At 39.7% G+C, this 16,443-nt stretch overlaps 1 protein-coding gene across 3 annotated transcripts in view; it reads left to right on the forward strand.

Moving 5' to 3' along the window:
• Positions 1-16,443, forward strand: part of LOC113075089 (huntingtin-like) — a 38,556-nt gene that overhangs the window by 18,679 nt on the left and 3,434 nt on the right. For 2 of the 3 annotated variants that reach the window (XM_026247852.1, XM_026247931.1), the window contains 34 exons: positions 70-147; positions 227-450; positions 558-636; positions 1,333-1,494; positions 1,645-1,700; positions 2,010-2,158; positions 2,364-2,500; positions 2,585-2,701; positions 2,820-2,942; positions 4,217-4,467; positions 4,715-4,857; positions 4,979-5,189; positions 5,459-5,594; positions 6,082-6,261; positions 6,352-6,528; positions 7,227-7,303; positions 7,408-7,546; positions 7,643-7,765; positions 7,841-8,051; positions 8,452-8,597; positions 9,577-9,754; positions 9,853-9,933; positions 10,017-10,201; positions 10,291-10,417; positions 11,072-11,175; positions 11,258-11,412; positions 11,491-11,630; positions 11,721-11,803; positions 12,098-12,228; positions 12,310-12,442; positions 13,660-13,815; positions 13,905-14,095; positions 14,589-14,703; positions 15,999-16,230. In XM_026247852.1, the coding sequence (XP_026103637.1) occupies positions 70-147; positions 227-450; positions 558-636; positions 1,333-1,494; positions 1,645-1,700; positions 2,010-2,158; positions 2,364-2,500; positions 2,585-2,701; positions 2,820-2,942; positions 4,217-4,467; positions 4,715-4,857; positions 4,979-5,189; positions 5,459-5,594; positions 6,082-6,261; positions 6,352-6,528; positions 7,227-7,303; positions 7,408-7,546; positions 7,643-7,765; positions 7,841-8,051; positions 8,452-8,597; positions 9,577-9,754; positions 9,853-9,933; positions 10,017-10,201; positions 10,291-10,417; positions 11,072-11,175; positions 11,258-11,412; positions 11,491-11,630; positions 11,721-11,803; positions 12,098-12,228; positions 12,310-12,442; positions 13,660-13,815; positions 13,905-14,095; positions 14,589-14,703; positions 15,999-16,230 (4,930 nt within the window). The remainder of the gene's footprint in view (positions 1-69; positions 148-226; positions 451-557; positions 637-1,332; positions 1,495-1,644; positions 1,701-2,009; positions 2,159-2,363; positions 2,501-2,584; positions 2,702-2,819; positions 2,943-4,216; positions 4,468-4,714; positions 4,858-4,978; positions 5,190-5,458; positions 5,595-6,081; positions 6,262-6,351; positions 6,529-7,226; positions 7,304-7,407; positions 7,547-7,642; positions 7,766-7,840; positions 8,052-8,451; positions 8,598-9,576; positions 9,755-9,852; positions 9,934-10,016; positions 10,202-10,290; positions 10,418-11,071; positions 11,176-11,257; positions 11,413-11,490; positions 11,631-11,720; positions 11,804-12,097; positions 12,229-12,309; positions 12,443-13,659; positions 13,816-13,904; positions 14,096-14,588; positions 14,704-15,998; positions 16,231-16,443) is intronic. The other variant, XM_026247871.1, reaches the window with a different exon arrangement.

Below are 16,443 nucleotides of genomic sequence, written 5' to 3' on the forward strand. Positions count from 1 at the left end.
AATAAATGATGATGTCTGAGCAAAATGAATGCCAATAACAAGCTTTAACCCTGTTTTTAAACTATCTAGTGTGTTGAAGAGATCCTGGGTTACCTCAAGTCCTGTTTTTCAAGGGAACCCACTATGGCCACTGTGTGTGTTCAGCAGGTTAGACATGCGTTACTCTTTTGATTCAATCCGTGGCTTTACAAAGTCCTGGGCTTCACTATGTGCTCTGTGCTTATAGCTGTTGAAGTCGTTGTTTGGGACCAATCTTGCATCTCAGTATGAGGGGGCGTCGTCTCACCCATGTCGGTCCCAGGGCAAGGCCCTCCGGCTCGGCTCGACCAGTGTCAGACCCGGCCTCTACCATTACTGTTTCATGGCCCCATACACTCACTTTACCCAGGCCCTCGCAGATGCCAGCCTCAGAAACATGGTGCAAGCTGAACAAGAGCAGGACGCCTCTGGGTGAGAGAGAGTGTGCTTGTGTAGAACAGTTCCTCATAGAGATAAATCTAGAAATAGAAAATGAAAAGGCTGTTACGACTGAACATGTCATTTCTGTGATCCTATAGGTGGTTTGATGTCATGCAAAAAGTGTCCAATCAACTGAGGTCGAGTATCACCAATGTCACTCGCCATCGAGGAGACAAGGTAAGTTGCCTCATAATTCGTTACTAGAATTATAAAATAACAAAATATACTGTCATTTGTTTGAGTGACGTTGGAAGTAAAAACAGTGGGGATACCTGTGACAAATCATATCGAATAAAAAATATTGATGAATGTTTATTGTTTATTAATCAGTAATAAAATATTGTGGTAGCAGAGGAATATTTGGAAATATATGGTAAAATTTATATTTTTTGGGCCACTTTTTTGTTTTGTAGTTATTTGATGGGTCTGTTTTATTGTATTTATGTTATTATATGGTATTGTTATTTGTTACACTTATTTATATCATAATTTATAAAGTGTTTTGTATAAGTGCATACTATCACGAGGAGAATGTACCAGCTGTAACAGTAAAATATATTTCAGATCAGTATTTTTTTTAAGTGTTATGTGCTTTTATCATTTTCTTTTTCTTTTTTTTTTTTTTAGCTTAATTTCTTTCAATTTTAGTACTTCATCTTAAACTGGTTACAGTTAGTTGCCAATGCATAGTTTTTTTTTTTTTTTTGTAAAGTTTTTAATTACATTTTTGTGTAATTTAATTTCATCTCGTTTTAATTGGCATAATGATTTTTAAATAATTGTACATTTACTTTTAACTAACAGTAACAATACTGATGTCTTCTTGACCTATATTTCAAGTGTGTAATAGTAGACTACTTGTGTGTGTTTCAGAATGCCATTCATAATCACATCCGTTTGTTTGAGCCGCTGGTGATAAAGGCACTGAAGCAGTACACCACCAGCACCTCAGTTGCTCTACAAAGACAGGTGCTGGACCTTCTCACCCAGCTTGTGCAGCTCCGGGTCAACTACTGTTTGCTTGATTCAGACCAGGCAAGTCGTTTAGAGCTGTAGATTAAACCCCTAATGTCAACATGCTAATCTCCAATTTGCTAAACTAATTGAGAATCAAAAGAAATCTTATTATATTTCTACATTAAACTCAAACAATGCTAATATTTTATTACCCTGTGTTTGTTTCAGGTATTCATTGGTTTCGTGCTGAAGCAGTTTGAATATATTGAAGTGGGGCAGTTCAGGTAAGACCATCTGACAGTCACCATAACATACACTAGCAAGTTTTTTGTCAGTGTAGAAAACGAATATGCATATTAATATTTTTAAAGAAACTGTGATACAAAAAAAAAAAAAAGATTATTTTATGAAAAACTACTTTGAAAGAACATTTATTAGAAATATTTTTAACGTTAAGCGTTCTTGCTGAATGAAATTATTAGTTTATTTTTTATTTTACTGACCCCAATCTTTCCAATAGTAGAGTTCTCGTAAATGCACAGATCTGCTTATGTCATAAATTTGCACTAAAGTGATTTCTTTTTTCTATGAAGGAACTCTGAAGAGATTGTGCCCAACATTTTCTTTTTCCTGGTTCTGCTGTCCTATGAGCGTTACCACTCCAAACAGATCATCAGCATCCCAAAGATCATTCAGCTGTGTGATGGAATCATGGCCAGCGACAGGAAGGCAGTAACACACGGTGTGTGGAATCACAATACCAATATATATTCACATTCACATCCATGAGGAGAATATGTAATGACAGTTTATCAAATCACATTTTAAACTAAAAAAATATATATACATTTGCATATCGACTGTAAAATTCCACATAATAGTTTAAACATCAATCTAATCATTTGAAAAAGTTAGTGTTGATTCTTATGCTTCTCTTTATTTCCCAGCAATCCCTGCACTGCAGCCTATAGTACACGACCTCTTTGTGCTGCGTGGCTCCAATAAAGCAGATGCGGGGAAGGAGCTGGACACTCAAAAGGAGGTGGTGGTGTCCATGCTGCTACGCCTCATACAACACCATCAGGTAAAACTTTGTTCTGGTGTATGTGTGTGTGTGTGTTGCATTCCTGGATTACATGTAAACTTATGGTTGTTTTTTTGTGTGCAGGTGCTGGAGATGTTTATTCTAGTCCTACAGCAGTGCCATAAAGAGAACGAAGATAAGTGGAAGAGGCTTTCACGACAGATCGCTGACATCATCCTACCAATGATCGGCAAACAGCAAGTGCGGTTCTGTCTAATCTACTTCCTGTCCTGAGTATCATCTCAAATTCAAAATTAATTCTAAAGAACAGGGTTTTTTTTAATTGTACTTTACATGTTTGCTTTTGTTTGCTTGACAGATGCATCTGGACTCCCATGAGGCTTTGGGTGTGTTAAACACACTGTTCGAGACTGTGGCTCCCTCCTCTCTGCGGCCTGTGGACATGCTACTGAAGAGCATGTTCATCACGCCTTCTACACTAGTGAGAACCTTCAGTCACACATCACTTAGATTACTTTCCTCATGCAGTAAATATTAGAATATAGAAGTTACAGACAAAATGGTTCAATGTCAATATTGTAATAATATACACTGTATGGCAGTGTAGAGCATTTGTGAGGTCAGGCACTGATGTTGAATGATAAGGCCTGGCTCACAATCTCCATACCAGTTCATCCCAAAGGTGATCCGTGGGATAGGGCTTGAGGTCAGGGCTCTGTGTGGGCCAGTCAAGTTCTTCCACACCAAACTCATCCAACCAAGTCATTTTATGGACTTTGTGTTATGCACTGGGGCACAGTCATGCTGGAGTAGAAAAGTGCCTTGCCCAAAGGGTTCCAACAAAGGTGGAAGCATAGCATTGTCCAAAACGTCTTGGTATGCTGAAACATTAAGATTGGCCTTTATTGGAAGCAAGTGGCATTTTCAGAAAATCCCTCCTCTACCAAACTTTACAAATGGCACAGTGCAGTCAGGCGGGTAATGTTCTCCTGGTATCAGCCAAACCCAGGCTCGCCTATGAGACTATGGTTCATCACTCCAACATGAACATGTTTCCACTTCTCTATAGTCCAGGTGCCCATGCTTAACATCAGTGTATCTGACGCTTCATATTGTGCTTGGTGATCTGAGGATTGCATGCAGCTGCTTGGCCATAAAAACATAAATGTTTGGTTCTCTTTACTCATGGAGTCAGCGGAGTGTTGACGACATTTATGCACCATGCACCTCAGCACTGCCTTTACATGGTCTTCCTCTTTGTGGCTGAATTTCTGCTGTTCCGAAACACTTTCCAATAATATCACTTACGGCTGAATCTGATGTAACAGAGGAGACTCATACAGTACCATGCTTGAATTGACTAGCAAAAGCTGGATTGCTCTTTAGAACGACCCATTTTTTCACAAATGTTTGCAAATGCAGATTGTGTGGGTAGCTGCTTGCAATGGGTCTGACTGAAACACCTGAATTCAGAAATTAAGAGGTGTGTCCCCATGCTTTTGTCCATATAGTTAATGAAGCATAGCTCAGACAGAAGTCACTTTCAAAACAAGCAGCTTTCTGCTGGTACACGTGGTGAATTTGCGTGACCAATTACATAAGGAATTCTTTTGCCTTCACACAGAATTCCCTAGCACATGGATTCATATTGGAATTACTGTATTTTTACCCACTGAACAATTTGCTGAACAGTGGTAAATGCCAATGCACTTAATTCTGTCAATTGGCTCAGTGTTTTCCTGTTCTCTTCTGTAGGCCTCAGTGGGTACGGTGCAGTTGTGGGTGTCTGGGATTCTCGCCATCCTGCGCGTCCTCATCTCACAGTCCACAGAGGACATCATTCTGTCTCGTATTCAGGAGCTTTCTTTGTCGCCATACCTCCTTTCCTGTCCCACCATCCGTCGGTTGTGTGATGATGACTCCTCCCCTCCCGAAGTTCCGCCCACCACCATGGAAGACGCCAATGGAGAGCCACAGCACGTTCCACCTGAGGAAACATTTGCTAGGTAATTGGAAAAAAAAAGTCAGTTAGGGTGGAAAAATGATCAAATAAAATATACTGATTAATAATAGAAATAATAATAACCTCAAAGTCATACTGAATGGAGAAAAACAGGTTTTCCTCCTCTTTTGTATTTAGATGATCACACACCTGTTGAAGATTGGCTGAATGCTTCTGCTAAAGTGTTCCATTGTTCTAAACACGACAACAATAAGAATTAATACAATTATTAATCTCTTTTTGTTTGTCAGGTTCTTATTGCAGTTAGTGGGGGTGATGCTGGATGATATCGCCACTAAACAGGTGAAAGTTGACATGAGTGAACAGCAGCACACGTTCTACTGTCAGCAGCTGGGCACACTGCTCATGTGTTTGATCCACATCTTCAAATCAGGTAGGCAGAATCTCGTGTCTTAACTCGTATAGTCACATGTCCCGGTGTAAGAACCAAACACCGGCTCTTTACCGGCTCAGCAGATTTCTCACCAAGATCCCATTTGCCATCAACTTTCCAGGAATGTTCCGTCGGATCACGGCAGCGGGCAGCAGGCTGCTGAAGGCTGAGGGAGGCGAAGGGGGTCATTTTTATGCTTTGGAGGGTTTGAACAGCCTGGTGCTCCAGCTCATCACTACACACCCATCTCTGGTCCTGCTCTGGTGTCAGGTCCTTCTCATCATCAACTACACCAACTACACCTGGTGGTCCGAGGTGCATCAGACCCCCAGGTCATTATGAGCAGCCTTATGAGAAAGGGTGTTTAAAATGAAGCCTCAATTGTTACAACCAGGCTAAGCAATACTCTTGATCATTTTAGGAATAAATTGCTCTTTTTAAGGGCAAAAACAAATTGGCCTTCCACGTGTTGTGAATTATTACAGTTATATGTTGGAGTGAAACTTGAAACTGCTCTTTGTAGGAGTCTGTGGTAGATCTATTGTTTATACAAATATGTAACTTTGCCTTTAAGCTTAGTTCTTCTTTATAATTTCATCAGGAGGCACAGTCTGTCCAGCACTAAGCTGCTGAGTCCGCACTCATCTGGAGAGGAGGAGAGGCCCGAGGGGAAGCTGGCTATGTTTAACAGAGAGATCGTCCGACGAGGAGCACTTATCTTCTTCTGTGACTATGTGGTGAGATTTCTTAAGCAGTGTGTGCCCTTTTCTTTAAGCAGTGTCTGAGCATGAGTCTTATTTTAAGTCTTAACTACCATTTCACTTAAGAATTTGTTTTTGCTTACTCAAAAATGAACATTCTCCCATCATTTACTCACCCTCAAATTGTCCCAAACCTGTGAGTTACTTTCTTCTGCTGAACACAAAAGAAGATATTTTGAAGATTGTGGGTGAGCAAACAGTTGCTGGTCACTATTGACTTCTGTAGCATGGAAAACAAACTAAACAAATGGAAAGTCAGTAGGGGCCAGAAACTCTCTTTAAGTGGCCATTATATATGCAAAGTCATCTGATACTGATAATTTAAAAAAACAAATATCTTAAAATATGTTGATTACTGCTATTATTATATAAAACAACTCTGTTTGCCAAGCTTACACCCATTCAGTTTTATATTTCATATAAAAAAAATTATAGATAGCACTTTTTTCTCTTCCTGTCTCAGTGTCAAAACCTGCATGACTCTGAGCATCTGACGTGGCTGACAGTGAATCATGTGAGTGATCTGATCAGTCTTTCCCATGAGCCTCCAGTGCAGGATCTCATCAGTGCTGTGCACCGAAATTCAGCAGCCAGCGGACTCTTCATACAGGCTATACAATCACGCTGCGACAACCTTTCTACTGTATGTATATTCACATGCGCTGCATCTTTGTTTAGGTCGTGCTTTGCACATCTTTTCAGTCACTTATGTTTTAAATGTGTAAATCTCCAGCCGGTAATGCTGAAGAAGACCCTGCAGTGTCTGGAGGGCATTCATCTAAGTCAGTCTGGGGCTCTGCTAATGCTATACGTGGACAAGCTACTCAACACGCCGTTCCGTGTGCTGGCTCGCATGGTGGACACACTCGCCTGCAGACGTGTGGAGATGCTGCTTGCCGAGACCTTGCAGGTAAAACTTAAAAAAAAAAATCTATTTTTATGTCAGATACCACAAATCAGCTTTTCTTATTGTCAAAGACAATATTTGAAGGCCCCCCCAAGACATTCCTGGTAATTCTGCTGTAATGACGGTGCTGCTTGTTTTCTTTCTTTTTTTTATATATTATAGAGAAATGAGGAGATGCACTTCAAAATTGTTTAAATATTTATATAAATATTACCGTATACATTACAATAATAAAACCTCATTAAATAAAATAATAATAAGTAATTAAAATAAATAGGAAATATCTAATTAAATAGCTGAATGTTTTTAATTCTATGTTCTATTTTTTATTACAAATTAATTTACATCACTTCTTGTCATTTGTGATTAGAGTATTTTTAAATGTCTTTTTACTCACAAATAACCATTTCTATTACGGTATATAAAAAATCTATATGATAAAATCATTATAAAAATGTCCATGACAAAGATTAAAAATTAAAATGATTAGTTAAATTAAAATGACAGTTGTTGAGGGAACAAACGAAAATAAGTAACACAATGTCAGCTTACCGTACATCTTAGCTGTTCAAGCTTACTTTAAATTATATCAAGCCATCTTGCAGCCCCCTTGGAAGGGCACCTAGTGGGCCCCAGACCCCTGGATGAGAACCACTGCGCTAAATGTTTTTTGAGGATTGTGTTTTCTTCTCCTACTGTAGAATAGTATCGCTCAGCTGCCGCTGGAGGAGCTGGACAGGATTCAGCAGTACCTGCAGACCAGTGGCCTTGCGCAAAGGTAAAGCGCCTCATAAGTTTACTTCGGATCTGTTTATTTTGTTGTTGTAGATAAGAAGATCTCCCAACCCTGCTTTTTAAAATGTCCTTTTTTTATTATGTCAGGCATCAGCGGTTCTACTCCCTGCTGGACAGGTTCAGAGCCACTATTGCTGATGATACCACGAGCCCTGCCGCCCCCATTACCTCACACCCACTGGACGGGGACCCGCCTCCTCCCCCTGAAAATGTGGAACCCAATAAAGTATGACGTTACATACAACGTTGGTTTCAAATAGAAAATAGCAGAAAAAATCCTAAGCAAAAGCATACAATTATCACTATTGTGTGTGTGTTGCAGGAGTGGTATGTTGCTCTGGTGAAATCTCAGTGTTGTCTGAGAGGTGAAGGAGCTCTATATGAAACTACAGAGCTTCTGACGAAACTTCCCCAATCTGACCTGAACGCAATCATGACCTGCAAGGTAAAGTCCAAATACCCACGTGTCGCTCATTTTATGACACGGATGGACACTGAAGTCGTGTTATTGTGTTTGCAGGACTTTAACTTGTGTCTGCTGGCATCATGTCTGAGTGTTGGGGTACAGAGGGTGTGTAAGGATCATGGGACCGTTATATTTGACACCGCTCAACAGGTGGCCTTTGAGCGATTGGCTGGTGTCATTGAGCTCCTCCCCTCCCCTCATCAGCCCCTCCTACCCTCCTCCCAAATATGTGGGGACTATTGGCAGAAGCTTAATCAAGTCTACAGTGAGTCCTAACCTAACCTAATAACTCACAAACCTCCTGGACCTGAACCCTTGTGTGGGTAACCATTAGCTGAATGACAACCAAATCCGTTTCTCTATAATAGGTGGCACTGATCAGGATACAAATGTTTACTAAATACTATAAATACTATAATCAAGACAGAGGCAAACTTTGTTTAACATTGCTGTGGTCACTGCAAAATCCCCATCATTACATTTGTGTTTTCTCATTGTTTTGGTGATTTGACATGGTGAAAATAATAATAATAGAAAATGAATAGGTCTGTCCAAACTTTCGTAGGTGTAAGTGCATAGGAATTTTCCTTTGTGGCAAATTCTGCAAATTACAGTGAAGTGGTAATTGCAACTGTCATTGAATGTGTTTATGTGTGTGGTTGCAGGTGAGCCTGGGTTTTATCAGACGGTGTTGAGTCTGTGTGGCGTGGTGAGTCAGTACCTGCTGTCTCTGTCCAAACTACCGTCCTCACTACACATTCCCAAAGACAAAGAGACTCTCATTACCTCCTTCAGCACTCTCGCCATAGAGGTAAGACTGATGCATCCTTTGCAAATAGGATGATTTTATATGGAATATTCTAATGGTTGACCAGTATGGATTGTTTGATGTCTAATGCAGATATCTTAGAATGTAGGTTGGTCGATAGCTGAAGTTAACTGATATTTCAACTTTTAAGGATCAAAAGGCCAAAAGAAATAATTAAAAAGAGATTTGTAATCAAACTAAGTTATTAAAGAAAAGTGTCCTGAGAAATTAAATTTAATTATTTATTTTCAGAAGCACAAACATTTGATATTCCTTAAATAGTGTTTAATCATGTTTATTATTATTATTATTGCTTTTATTGTTTTTATTATTTACTATTATTGAAAGTATCTGACGACAGTTTTATCAAATGACTTGAAGTGAACTCTCAGCACAGTTCTGGAGATGAAATTCATGTGAAGTGTCTTTAAATAGTGAGATGACACTTGAGTATGTGTGTGGTAGACAACAGGCTCCATATCTTCACACAGAGATGTGCAGAACTTGCAGACGTAATATTGAACTATCAGTCTTTTTGCGGTTTAAAATCCACAGACAGACAGTTTGATTAAAGGGATAGTTCAACCAAAAATGAAAATTACCCCATGATTTACTCACCCATCACCCCGTTTTAGACAAATACAATCAGAGTTATATTTAAAAATGTCTTGGCTCTTTCAAGCTTCATAATGGCATTGAATTGGGGTTAAGATTTTGAATCCCACAAAAGTGCATCCATCCATCATAAAAAGTACTCCACACGGCTCCCGGGGGGGGTTAATAAAGGCCTTCTAAAGCAAAGTGATGCATTTGTGTAAGAAAAATATGCATATTTAAAACTACATAAACCATAATCTCTAGCTTCCACTAACTGTCATATGTGCGTTCACTAGAGAGTGGCGTTTCAGTGTATGACATAGTAACGTAACGTCCTATAGTAATAAAAGCCACTCAGCGCATGTTTCTCTTTCTGTATCTGTAGGTGGTGGTTTGGCGTTTGCTGCAGGATCAGCTGCCTCTGAGTGTGGACATGCAAATGAGTCTGGCGTGTCTGTGTCTGGCTCTCCAGCAGCCGGCGGTGTGGACACACTTCGCCTCACACACCTACCTCACACACACCTGCTCCATCGTCCACTGTATACAGCTCCTCATCCACGCAGGTGTGTGTTGCAAAACCTTATAAACCTTATTAACCTTATAAAAGTGCAATCACAATTCATATTCATTTTCTGAGTATGATGTCGTGTGTGTTATGTAGTCGCTGTTGGTCCTGGTGACCAGCTTCTGAGGCCGGAGCGGAAAACAGAGCAGTCAGAAGACCAGGTGGACTCTGCATATAGTAAGTCAACACATATGTTACACACTGATCCATGATGACTACAACAACAAGCGTTAATGTCACTGTTGTTGTTGTTGTTTTAGAACAACTTGAATGGCGGTGTTGTGAGATCATGGCCGAGCTGGTTGAAGGTCTGCAGAGTGTGCTGGCTCTGGGTCACCATAGAAACAAGAACATTCCAGCGTTCCTTACACCTACTCTACGGAATGTCATCATCAGCCTCGCCAGGCTGCCCATTGTGAACAGCTACACACGAATCCCATCACTGGTGAGAGAGAATGAAGGTTTATGCATTCATTGTGTTTATGGGTGTTTAGAAGCATATGAAAGTGTTTGTTTGTTTGTTTGATGTAACAGGTCTGGAAGCTGGGCTGGTCCCCCAGGCCGAGTGGAGAATTTGGCACAGCATTGCCAGAGATCCCTGTAGAGTTCCTGCAGGAGAAAGACGTCTTCAGAGAGTTCCTCTACCGCATTAACACTCTGGGTATGAAAGACTCGTTTCTCTTTTTTAAAAAAGTGTCTCTTTAAAAAAGTAGTAATTTTATGAGATCTTACAGAATCTTATACATTACATACCACAAAAATGAATACAATTAAAATATTTACAGATATTACAGACATAAATGTGACCCTGGAGCACAGAACTAGTCTGAAGTCGCTTGGGTATATTTGTAGCAATAGAACTTTGAAGGTGGTTTTCTCAGGATTTAGATTTTTTTTGCAAACTCAGATTCCAGATTTTCAAATAGTTGTATCTCTGCCCAATATTGTCCAATCCTAGCAAATCATAGATCAATGGAAAGTTTATTTATTCAGCGTTCAGATGATGTATACACTTATGTGGAGGCATAAGATCATTTAAATATTACCTTAAATAGGTAAGCTACTATTTCAAATTACTTAAGTTGAGTATACACTATAGTTCAAAAGTTTGGGGTAAGATTTCTTTATTTTTTTTCTTCATTATTTAGAAATTCATTTTGTTCAGCAAGGATGCATTAAAACACATTAAAAAAAATCTTACTGAATCCCCCCCCCCCCTCTCTCTATATATAAAATCAGACAGACTTCATGTATAGTCTTATGTAAAGTATATGATTATTAAACAGCTTGAGTTGTTCATGTGGTCTCTTTGCAGGCTGGAGCAGTCGGACACAGTTTGAGGAGACGTGGGCCACTCTGTTGGGAGTGCTGGTCACTCAGCCAATCACGATGGACCAAGAAGAGGAAACCCAGCAAGAGGTAAATCATTCAACTTCTACCAAAAATATAAACACTCTCCAGGTCTTTTAGAATAGATAAGACGTGTCTGTTTGTGTCACAGGAGGATATGGAGAGGACTCAGATCAATGTACTGGCGGTTCAGGCCATCACCTCTCTGGTGCTGAGTGCAATGACTCTGCCCACAGCAGGAAATCCAGCCGTCAGCTGCCCTGAACAGCAACCCCGCAACAAAATCCTTAAAGCTCTGGACACCAGGTATGTACACATCTGTTTGATTCATGTGCTGGGCCTCTAGGTTTAGATGGGGATCATACGTTTGTGTGTGTTTTGTAGGTTTGGTCGCAAGCTCACTGTGATTAGAGGAATGGTTGAGCGTGAGATTCAGGCCATGGTGTCAAAGAGAGACAACCTCGCCACACACTTCCCCTATCATGCCTGGGACCCCGTGCCATCCTTATCATCCTCAACGGCAGGTCAGTGCTCAGCCGAAAGCTCCTCTTGCTCTATATGTGTCCAGTCTCTTGTTGTATTCTTGACCTTCGTGTGTATGTGTTTATGTGCAGGCACCCTCATCAGCCATGAGAAACTCCTGCTGCAGATTAACACCGAGAGGGAGATGGGCAACATGGACTACAAACTGGGTCAAGTTAGTAAATTTTCTACTCTACAAACCTTTATTATATTAACATTTATCTGCATGTTTGATTCACGCTTATTTCATTTAGAGTTTACACTTCAAACACTTATTATTGCGTATTAATTTTAGAAGTTGCTGTAGCTAACTTGTTATCCACCATACACGAGGAGTATGCCAAATATTTGTTCTATTATTCTGTAGAATTGCTTAATCGCTTTGACACTATTATCCATGTCTTTCTGAATAAGGTATTTGGCATCAGGCACATTCTTACCTAAAATATCAATCCTGTAATCTATGTAGGTGTCAATTCACTCCGTGTGGTTGGGAAATAACATCACCCCTCTAAGGGAGGAGGAGTGGGGTGAGGATGAGGAAGATGAGGCAGATGCCCCAGCACCTGCCTCCCCACCAATATCGCCGATCAACTCCAGGTCAGACTTTTACAAAGTTACTAGCAGAACAGCTCTTAGAAACCAGCATCCCCCAGACGTCTTTCTTCTCGTCCTGTCCAGGAAGCACCGTGCAGGGGTTGACATCCATTCCTGCTCTCAGTTCCTTCTGGAGCTCTACAGTCAGTGGATCCTCCCTGGCAGCCCCAGTAGCAAGAAGACTCCTGTTGTACTCCTCAGTGAGGTGGTCAGATCGGTGAGTCTATGCTTAGCATTTCATCAGCTTTCTGATGCTGTATAGTAGGGCTGGATGACATAGCTAAAAATGTATATCAGTATTTTTCAATAAAAAGTTAAGTGGTGGGGTTTTTGGCCATACTGAAAAAGGCATGATCTGTATAAAACAGCTGTTGTTACGAAATACCTACCAATTTTCTGCAAAATCAACAACTGAGAAAAGAAATCTGGATGTAGTGCCACTTACTGCATTTAACGAAATGAACACAAAAGGAACATTTAAAATCAATTAAATAAAAAAATTTAAATTCACACAAAGAGTGTGATTTTGGTAACTTTGAAGTGACGTATAGCGGTGAAACTGACATGCTTTGTGCTTAATATTTAAAAAATGTAATTACCATATTTTTCGGACTATAAGTCGCACCTGAGTATAAGTCGCATCAATCCAAAAATACGTCATGATGAGGAAAAAAACATATATAAGTCGCTCTGGACTATAAGTAGCATTTATTTAGAACCAAGCACCAAGAGAAAACATTACCATCTACAGCCACGAGAGGGCGCTCTATGTTTTCAGTGGTAGACCACAGGAGCACTGAGCAGCATAGAACGCCCTCTGGCGGCTGTAGATGGTAATGTTTTCTCTTGGTTCATTTCTCTCGGTTCATGTCAAATTAATTTTGATAAATAAGTGGCACCTGACTATAAGTCGCAGGACCAGCCAAACTATGAAAAAAAGTGCGACTTATAGTCCGGAAAATACGGTAATGATTTGATGTTTTCATTAAAATTTAGTAGGAATAATGTTTACCTGAAATGATATTTTGCTCTGCTTTGTCACGAAGCAAATGTTACAAAACAGTTCTTGCCTCATTTCAAACCAGACAATAACTGAAGTGATTCAGATGTAAATTCAGTAACCACTCCGTTTCATCAAGAACATCATTAACTTTATTGAGGCTGATTCAGACCGATAACTTGTGAGTTTGTGAGTTGTTTTATCATTCTTTATAAGAACTAGGTCACAGGAGTAATCTGTTCATGAATCAGGCTGTACTAGTCGTACTGTGTGTTTGTTTATTGATTCAGTTGACATGTTTCAACTTTTGCTTCCTAGCACAGTAAATAAACATTTGAGAGTCTGAACAGTGTGTCATAGGAGTGTAAACATTCAAGGTTTCTTCCTGTACAGTTAACACACACATAATTTCTTTGTCTGTCTATGTCTTCAAGCTGCTGGCAGTGTCTGATCTCTTCACTGAGAGGAATCAGTTTGATATGATGTTCTCCACTCTGACTGAGCTGCAGAAGGTCCATCCACCAGAAGATGAGATTCTCAACCAGTACCTCGTGCCAGCTATCTGCAAAGCAGCCGCAGTGCTTGGCATGGTGAGCATGTATATGCACTGATGCCTACAGCTATATAAATAAATGCAAATACAGCTATTTAACAGTCGGGACTAATGTACTTGTGTCAGGATAAAGCCATTGCAGAGCCTGTGTGCCGTCTGTTGGAGAGCACCTTGCGCAGCACTCATCTGCCCAGTCGAATTGGCGCTCTTCACGGAGTTCTGTACGTGCTGGAGTGCGACCTACTGGACGATACGGCACGCCAGCTTATACCCACCGTCAGTGAATACCTGCTCTCTAACCTTAAAGCTATAGCACAGTGAGTAACACTACAACCTGAATACATACACACACTTTGTCGTTGCTGGGATTGAATCAACAATCGTCCTATTGCCAGCCTTGAGCTTTAACCCTTACTCCACACACCGATCATTAGATTGGTTAGACTAACTCTTAATATTTGCTGTTTATTTAATAGAATATGGGATGAGAGGTTAACGGCTTGCGTCCTGCATTGGATGAAAGACTACACACTGTTAGCATCTCTCTTAAGAGGTTATGCCCCATGCCGTCAAAGCTAATGCCAAAGTCTCTGTGGCATGCTGGGAGACTCAAACATAGGTTCAAACTGGCAATCACAACACACGCCTGCACGCTGCATGGTCATCAGCTCCTCATTAGCTGTAATGTAGGGTGTCTTACTGAGATCTGAGACCCCTCATTAAAGACCAGGGCTAGAATTAGCATCAGATAGCCTCACTGAAAATAGATGAGCGTGTTTATGACCAACACTCTTTGTGTGTCTCAATCAGATGTGTGAATCTACACAACCAACAGCATGTGTTGGTGATGTGCGCGGTGGCCTTCTACATGATGGAGAACTACCCCCTGGATGTAGGGTCCGAGTTCAATGCCGGGATCATTCAGGTGAAACAATTTTGAAAATAGTTTTAAAATATTAACTCTATCTTCGTCAATGTTTTTTATTTTTTTATTTTTTTTTTTTAGTTGCCAACCACCGCCAGCATTTTTGATCATTTTCACAAAACTTGGTCCCCACAGTATTTTGTTGTATGAATATCTGAATATGTAATATATCAAAACAAAGAACAGAGCCTCTGCTTTTAAACAAAAAAAAAAATTATTCAAGCTTCTTGCATTCTGGTTTTATTAACCCTTGAATATGAGTAAGTTTCATAAAAAACTACAAAAAACAAACAAGAAAATCACATTTTTGATAAGACTACAAACACACACATCTTTCAGAAGATATATAATAGCGACTCACAACAACAGTGAAAACACAGAAAGACAGAACTTTCTGTCAATTGCAGGGAAACATTGTCTCATAAATAGCAGAAAATCTGGACGTCAATTCGTTGGTTTCTGGATCAATGACATGATGCGTTTTTTTTTTGTCATATCTATAAATATATGAATTCAAAAAATGATTCTAGTTTTGAATAATCTTTTATTATTTAGAGAAAACAAAAATGTTTTATTAAGTGGTGCAACCAACAAAGCCATGTGGCTGAAAAAACGTGCAGAAACAACAAAACAAGAAATTATACTATAATTTGACCTTTCTCTGGCAAGGCAAGGTATATTCAGGTTGAAAAATGTTACGTGGCATGATTTTCCTAAAATGTTAATTATATTTCTGATTTAATCAATTTTAATATTTAAAAAAAAAAATTGAAAAATGGACGTTTTAAAAGGTTTTTGAAAGTAATAAAAACATGTATTCAAAGTTTAAGGAAAATATATTTTCACATTTTACTTGATGGCTACAACATACCACAAGCATTTCATTAAAGGGATAGTTCACCCAAAATGTTTAATTCTGTCATAATTTATTTATCCTCAAGGTGTATCCAACTAGTATTTCTTCACACAAAATAAAATATTTTGAAGAATGTTGGTTATCAGACAGTTGCTGGTAATCATTGACTTTGATAGTGTAGGGGGAAAAATACTATGAAAGTCAATGGCTACCCACAACTGTGTGGTTTAATTTGCGGGTCAACTATCCCTTTAAATTTAAACTCCTCTTGGAATTGGTGTTGTAAGGTAAAATGTTTTCCAAAATCAGTTGGAATATAAAGAGAATGTACTTTTAAGAACTTAACATGTTCTAAGCTACATTTATTTTATTTTATTTTCCTTGGACACTCTGTATGTCACTCTCTCTATCTCCTATTGAACCTTCCCTACATTTCCAGTTGTGCTGTATGATGCTGTCTGCTAGTGAGGAGGCCACACCATCCATCATCTACCACTGCATTCTGCGAGGTCTGGAGCGGTTGCTTCTGTCTGAGCAGTTGTCGCGTGTGGACACCGAGACGCTAGTCAAGCTGAGCGTTGAGCGTGTGAACATGCCCAGCCCACACCGTGCCATGGCTGCCCTGGGTCTCATGCTCACCTGCATGTACACAGGTGTGGCTGGAGAGGAAGGCAGGACACATTTCAGCTTCATCTTTAATACTTACCCACCCTACTAACTCCCAACAGCTATAAGAACAGAATCACTTTAGATGCTCACCCTACTAACAGAGCACATAGCAGCATAGAGTCCTCAGTACGAATTCAGCAAGAAAGTGTCTTGTGCGAAAGGTTCTTTAATTTTGAAGTGAAAATACAAGATAATAAGATTAACATTCAAATTTA

This window comes from Carassius auratus, chromosome 1 (assembly GCF_003368295.1).
Source record: "Carassius auratus strain Wakin chromosome 1, ASM336829v1, whole genome shotgun sequence".
In the NCBI taxonomy this organism is placed as follows: Eukaryota; Metazoa; Chordata; class Actinopteri; order Cypriniformes; family Cyprinidae; genus Carassius; species Carassius auratus.